The sequence below is a fragment of the Pezoporus wallicus genome, unplaced genomic scaffold, assembly GCF_028554395.1.
Source record: "Pezoporus wallicus isolate ANWC-B61680 ecotype Strahan unplaced genomic scaffold, APGP_CSIRO_Pwel_v1 contig_8403, whole genome shotgun sequence".
Classification (NCBI taxonomy): Eukaryota; Metazoa; Chordata; class Aves; order Psittaciformes; family Psittacidae; genus Pezoporus; species Pezoporus wallicus.
Window position 1 is genome coordinate 26,312 of NW_026641953.1, and position 6,962 is coordinate 33,273.

Consider the following 6,962-nt stretch of genomic DNA (forward strand, 5'->3'; position numbering starts at 1 on the left):
TGTGGGCACCCACCAGCACGGTATGATTTAGGGACCAACAGGAGCATCATCTGACAGCCTCCCTGCGCTGGGGAGCAACTTCCCTCTCAAGCAGGGATGCAAAATGCAGCCCTGGTGTGGGAGAGGATGGGTGGCAACGCTCCAACCCTGCCAACCATGGGGAAGGTAGAACACGTGGGGCAAGATGCGCTGGACGAACAACCCTCCATAGCCATCTACCCACCGCGGGGCTCAGCCAGGGCTGCTGGTGCAAGCCACCACGGAGCTCACCTTGTGGAGCTTCCACATGGCGCCCAGGGCCTTGACTTCGTGGCTGGAATGCTTGCCCTCCTCCAGGCACTGGTAGCAGACGGGGCTCTTGCACTGCACGCAGTACATGCTGTGGTTCTCCAGCTCATGGTCGGTGCAGGTGGAGATCTTGCGGGGGCTGAGGCGGCGGCTGACGCGACCCTGTGCCGGGGGGACCAGGCGGTGCTTGGCCAGCGGGCCCCGCGGCGGGTGGCACCGCAGGCGGCAGGGATCGCAGTAGAAGACGTCGCACTGCTCGCACATGACGGCCGCCTCCTTGGGCGCCTTCTCGCAGAGCTGGCAGCGCAGAGCCGCCGCCCTGCCCTGCTGGTAGCGGTCGATGACGCCCTCCAGCAGCCGGTTGCGGGGGAAGCCCCGCAGCCCGCGCTCGTCCAGCACCAGGCTGCGGTGGCACTGCGGGCAGGTGAGGCAGGCGTTCCGCGGCGGCGGCGGCGGCGCCAGGGCGGCGGGGGGCGGCGGGGCGGTCGGCGGGAAGACGCGGACGCCGTTGGGGGACTTCTGGCAAGGGGTGGTGGGAGCGCTGGCGAAGCCGCCGTAGGAGCCATAGCCGCTGTCCGCCTCGCTGTACAGGCTCATCTTATCCAGGTCCAGGTAGTCATAGTCGGAGACGGCCGAGCCCGAGGCGCGACGGCTCTGCGGAGACTCCGACTCCGGTGTCTGCACCAAGATGTTGCGGGCGCAAGCCTGGCACAGGTTGTGCGAGCAGGGCAGGATGATGGGCTCCCGGTAAAAGGAGCCGCACACCGGGCATTTCAGCTCCTCTTCCATTTCTTCCATAGGGAATGGAAAGCAGCGGCAGCGGCCCCAGCACCGCGACAAAACCCACCCGCACCGCACCGCCCCGCGCCTCAGCGCCGACTGCCGCGGGAGGGCCCCGCCCCGCCCCTCGCCATTGGCCCGAAGCCGCCGGGGAGGGCGGGACGCGCGGTCCCATTGGCTCCGCCCCCCGCGGGCCGTGCTGCGGGGGTCGCTCCGCGGGGCTCCGGTGCGGAGCGGCGGGAGGGCGCTGGGGCCTGGGCTCGGCCCGGGGGCTGCTCCTGCTTCCCCGGCGCGGATCCATCCCCGCGCCCACCGGGAGCATCCGCAGGGGAACGGGCGCCTCGCTTTCCCCCTGTGGGGCCTGCAGCAGCTGCCCCGGGGTGCCCCCAAGATGGCGGCATCCCTTAGGCTCCTACACTGCAGCTTCCCCAGGCCCACATCCTGGCCTGCGAAGGGGTGCGGGGCCCTCGCTGCCGGCGGCAGGGGGCCAGCAGGATCCTGCCACGTGCTGCTGGCGTGTCAGGACTGTGTTGGCTCAGCGCCCGCAGGGTACTGTGGTGGTCCGCATGGTCCGATGGCCACAGGATGCTTTGCAGCCTCTCTCCCGTTGTTTTTTACGGGACCCAGCGAGTGCGGCTCGGCTGTGGGGGGCTTTGGGGGGCCACAGAGGCTGAGCCATAGGGCCCTGGCTGCAAGGAGCCCCCATCCCAGGAAGAGTGCGTTTGGGTGGCCGTTTTGCAGAGGACAGGGGGTGTGTGCGGTACAGGGGGCGCTCCAGCATGTTCCCCTCTGACAGCGCAAGGTGAGTTTTTGGGGCTGGGAGTGCTGGAGGTCTGCAACCTGCTGAGGGGCTGGGTCATGAGGCTGTAGTAATAGTGACTAGAATAGCCACATGTATCTAATAAATGCAACAGGCTCAGTAATACTATAGCTTCCTATTAATCACCTCCGTAAGATGACTGTTGATATGCAGGCTGGCATGCTGTGGTCCCTGAGCCTGGGCGCAGCCTGAGCATCCCATGGGATGCTGCTCTGGCTGTGGAGAGCAGAGAGGGGGCCTGGTGGGACTCCTGCAGCTGGCTTGTCAACCATGCATGCTCTGAAGGTTGTCTAAGGTCTTTGAAAATACCCTGGCAACATGCACTGCGGCATAGCGGTTCCTTCTCAGCCAATGGAAAAATAAGACTGCTTGGAATGTCTGTGTTATCTCATTCTCTTCTCTCTCTGCACATGTTTGGGGCTGCCCCTTAGCGCAGTTGCTCTGTGCCTCCCTCATTGTTATCTTTGGATCTCTCTTGGGAGAGGACTCATGATGTGAGATGCACAGTATGAGAGTACAGGGACAGACAGTCCAGCCTGTGGCTTCAGACAGAGCTCAGAGGAGCTGCAGATCCGCTGTGAAGCTGCTGTGGGAGCAGGAAGGGCCTGAGAAGGTTGGCTTCTGATCCCGTGAGTGGGGCATGGGACCCAAAGGAAAGGATGAGCCCTTGCCACCATTCACAGGTAGTTACTGAGGGTGCAGGGAGACTGCCTTTGGGATCCTGATGCTCCAACAGTATGGGGTGACACAGGGAGATTGGTGGCAAAGCTGGGGAGACTGAGGCAGGCTCACAGCAACTGCCCAGTAATTGTGAGTGGGGGAGGGCTGGATGCTGACAGGCCCCTGTCATTGAGGGTTTGACCAGTCTGGGGCCAAGGGCCAAGACCTGAGCTCAGATGGAGCCCTGACAGTGTGTGATGGTCCCCACTGGTGGGGATGATCTCCAGGATCATCCAGGAGGTGAAGTGATTTGCTTGGGGCTGGAAATGTACGGAAAAAATGGGACAGTCACAGAATCATAGAATGTGTTGGAAAGAGCCTTCAAGCTCACCCAGTTCCAACCCCCTGCCATGGGCAGGGACACCTTCCACTTGACCAGGTTGATCCAAGCTCCGTCCAGCCTGGCCTTGAACACTGCCAGGGATGGGGCAGCCACAGCTTCTCTGGGAAACCTGTGCCAGTGCCTCACTACCCTCACAGGGAAGAACTTCTTCCTAATATCTGATCTAAATCTCTCTGTCAGATTAAAGCCATTCCCCCTTGTTCTGTCCTTACAGGCCCTTGTCAAAAGCCCCTCTCCAGCTTTCTTGTTGGCCCTTTTAGGCACTGGAAGCTGCTCTAAGGTCTAGTTGGAGCCTTCTTTTTCTCCAGTTTCAACAAGCCCAGCTCTTACAGTCTGTGTCCATAGCAGATGTGCTCCAGCCCTCGGAGCATCTTCATGGCCTCCTCTGTACTTGCCGGAACAGGTCAACATCCCTCTTGTGCTGGGGACCCTGGCAGTGGACGCAGTGCTCCAGGTGATGTCTCACAAGAGTGGAGTAGAGGGGGGATTCACTGGTGCTCTCTCCTCTGGCTGCTTGTTACACACATCCAGAGTGCTGCGAGCTGGTCCCTCTACTCCAGCAATCGAGGCTATTTTCTGGAATATCCAAACCACATAATGCACTTGCCACCGCTCTTGGCCACACCCGTTTCCATGGTGGGGAGATGGCAGAAGTACTGAAAGCACCCCAGGGCTGTCTGTCCCCCACTTGAGGGTTGTATACCTGGACACAAGGCTGCCTTCCCCCTTTGTGAGGAGCCAATTTTGCTGAGCCACGCTGTTAATCTGAGTCTTGTGCAGATTAAAGGGATATGGTGTGAGTGGTGATGGCAGCAGGGACCTATTGCTGCCATGCTTATTTTATCCCTCTGTGGGTACCTGGGTGACTCCGCAGTCCAGGACTGCTGATCCTGAGCTGTGGTGTCTCATAGGCAAGCATGGGGACACATGAGGCACTGCTCCCTACATGCCTGCCCATTAGCCAAAGCTAGGGTAGGTACAGAAGAGATTTGAGTGGGGTTTATCAGATTGAGCCTTGCAAAGCCAAATCCGTTGCAGGCCCAGCTAAGGGCAGGGACATGGAGGGGTTATTTCCATCCCCAGCGGGTTTGTGCAGTTCCTGGGATCCAGTGAGCAAGTAGAATTTCAAGCTCCTGCATTGGTATTCAGAAGGAGGAGAAGCCCAGGAGCTGAGATGCACAAGGAAGGTGCTGCCATTTCTCACCCTGATAAGGAGGGGCAGGTGAAAAGGACTTTCCAAGTGTTTCTCACACAGCAGCTTTGTGCTTTCCTGTCTGCTTCTCCAAGCTCATGCTGGCTCCATATTGATCACTTGCACCGTGGCTTCCCATGGACTCTGCTGAGCATTCCTCATTTTCTCCCCTTTGATGTCTGCTCAGAGTTGTTCATTTGTTTCCTGCTCTCATTTCTCTAGCTGCCCTGTTGCCAAAGTGAAGCCATCATTCCTTGTTTGCTCTGCCTCTTGCTTCCTGTGGCCATTTTTCACTCTGACAGGTATGTGATGCCATTTCTGCTGTAGTGATATGCTGGTCATGTAAATAGGAAGAAAGAGGGAAAAGCCCTACAAAGAAGAATGCAGCCAGTGCATTTGGAAGCAACCATTGGTCATAAACATTCAGCTGTTTTCTTTTTGGCACAGCAGCTTATGTCTTCACTTTCATCTCAGCATGAGGCAAGAGTCCCCGTGCTCTGGCTGTGTGTTATTTACAGTGATCAGCACTGTTACTGCCCCAAGAACTGTGCAGCATGCAGATATGAACCTGCAATAATTACTTGACCCAGCTTCCACATCCATTTATCTAATGTTGCTGAGCAGCGATTACAAATTAAAGGAGCAAGAAGTCATCGTGTTCTAAGCTGGCTCTTGCTTTCCTCATGTGTCTTTTGCCAGCAGCCTCAGCTTTGGAAACGGCCCCGGACCCCACCGCAATGGTGTATCTCTGTTTCTGCTGCATCCCGCCTCTGCTCTGGGGGTTCTGGAAGATGTCACTGGACTGAGATAAATTACAGTCATTGGGACTCTATGTAAGTGCTGTTGCATCCTTGTGGTGATTCATAATGACAAGCGGGACTGTTATCATGAACTGTTATCAACTGCCTGCTCCTGGCCATTCCCCTCTATGCCCCGCCTGGTGTGTTTGCTTTGTCTGCTGGAAACGCAGATTAGAAATCAGTACCAAGCTTACAGATATCGACAGAAGGAAGATGGGGCAGTGGGCGATGCTGTTTGGATTGTCTATGGTACATCATGACAAGATCGCAACACCACCGCGGCTTTGTTCAACCCATCAGAAAACCACAGTACCTGGGCTGTGGCGCAAGGTCTGGAGGTAGCCTCTGGTGTTGGGACCTGCTTCCATATCTCCCTCCAATCTCTGTCCCAGCTACCTCCTTTGGCTCATGGCGTACAACTGCTGCATTGCGTCTCCGAATTGTTCCTTGAGAAATAGAAATATGGGGAAAGAGAAGATGGGCAGATGCCATGAGGCCCCAAGGGACCACAAATAGGGAGGTGGAAAGGGATGGAGAGCATGAGAGCCCTTCATCCCACCTCCCCAGTTCCCTGACAGGATGGAGGTGAGGGCTGGGATAATGACCAGCACTTGCCCAGTGCTGGAAGCTGGAGGGAAGAATTGAGTGCAATATTCTGGAGTTATCTTGGGAAATGGAAAATCTTCATCGCAAAGTGGCACGAAAGATCTGAACCTTGGTGTTTCTCCATGGAAATTCTGCAGTATTTAAGTCCATTAAATCCCCATGAGAGGGAGGTGGTGGTGCCGCAAAGGTGGAGGTGGGCAGCTGAGAGCAGGTCCCCAGCCCACTGCAGCAAGACCCGCAGGGGTTGCAGAGCTCCTGGTTAGGACACCACAGGCACAGAGGGCTGGGAACCCTGCCTGCGAGGCAGGGGCTGTTTCCTCCATTGTCTCAACTAAGTATGTTCTTATTGTTAATATTACCTTGATGACAAATAACTGAACTTCACTTGCTTTGGGCAACAGTGCTTTCTTAAACCTCTACTGTTTTATGTTTATGCCTGTGTATGTGCAAACACATGTTTGCTACAAAATCTTCCCCCCAAATCCCCACCAGCAAAAGGATTACAGGACAGAAGGAAGGCAGGACTTGGGTAATCAATAGCATTCATGTCTTCGGAACGAGGAGCAGTGGGACACAAAGCTGAAGGCTGTCTGTCGCTAATTAATCGGCCAGCATCATCCCTGCAATGATGATCGATCTCCATCAAAGGGCAGAGCGGGAGCCTGCCTGCATCTCCCCACAGGTGGGTCTCAGCAAGGAGACAGGTTTGCTTCCACCTTTGCCTTCCCATATTGCACAGGGTCCTCAGGTCCAGGGTAGGGTTTCAAGGGGAGAGGTGGACTGGACAGACAATATAGTGTGTGTGCAGGTAATGGGTAGCCAGGAGGGTGAATTTAGGTTGATTTATGAGGCTCTGAGCTGTGCTAGAGCTAGTACATGAGAGGAATGAGCTGAGACGAAGAGATCTGCAGTCTCCTTTGTTCATCGCACTGCCATAACACCCTGAGGAGATAAATATCAGTGGACGAAAGGTCAGGGTTCCCTTCCTGAAAGGAGAGAGTCAGAACATGGTTGGGGTGCCCCAGGGCCTTCCCCAAGGCCTGCTGTAATGCTGGAGAGGCCTCAGGTGTCTGATGCAAGCAGATGATCTTCCACTGCCCCATGGGAAACCTGCTTCAGGCTCTGGAGATGTGCGGTACCTCATCAGCTAGGTGGGGCCTCTCCAGCCTTTTTCACTGGAATGCTAGTGCTCCCCTGTGTGTACTGGAAACATCTCAGCAGACACAGCCTAGGGTTCAAGTTGCCTTTTTATGACTTTAGGACATTGGCATCTGATAATTCATCCCATCATGAACCAACACACCCTGATCCTCTTTCTCCTCAGTCATTCTGAATGGATGAGCTCTTGGCTGACAGCAGAAATCCTTGTTTATTAGTCCCTGCAAGCATGTGTGACCTTGAAGCCCATATCCT

The 6,962-nt window shown here is 56.1% G+C and overlaps 1 protein-coding gene across 1 annotated transcript; it reads right to left on the reverse strand.

The window, feature by feature from the left end:
- Positions 1-216: 216 nt before the first annotated feature.
- TRIM9 (tripartite motif containing 9) lies at positions 217-1,146 on the reverse strand. Its single transcript, XM_057426293.1, has one exon. It carries the CDS (start codon positions 1,084-1,086, stop codon positions 232-234), a length of 855 nt encoding a protein of 284 aa, XP_057282276.1. The 5' UTR covers positions 1,087-1,146; the 3' UTR covers positions 217-231.
- Between the last annotated feature and the right edge of the window lie 5,816 nt (positions 1,147-6,962).

Excerpts from the sequence above, each read along its gene's own strand:
- TRIM9 (XM_057426293.1), bottom strand. The coding sequence starts at position 1,086 with ATGGAAGAAATGGAAGAGGAGCTGAAATGCCCGGTGTGCGGCTCCTTT.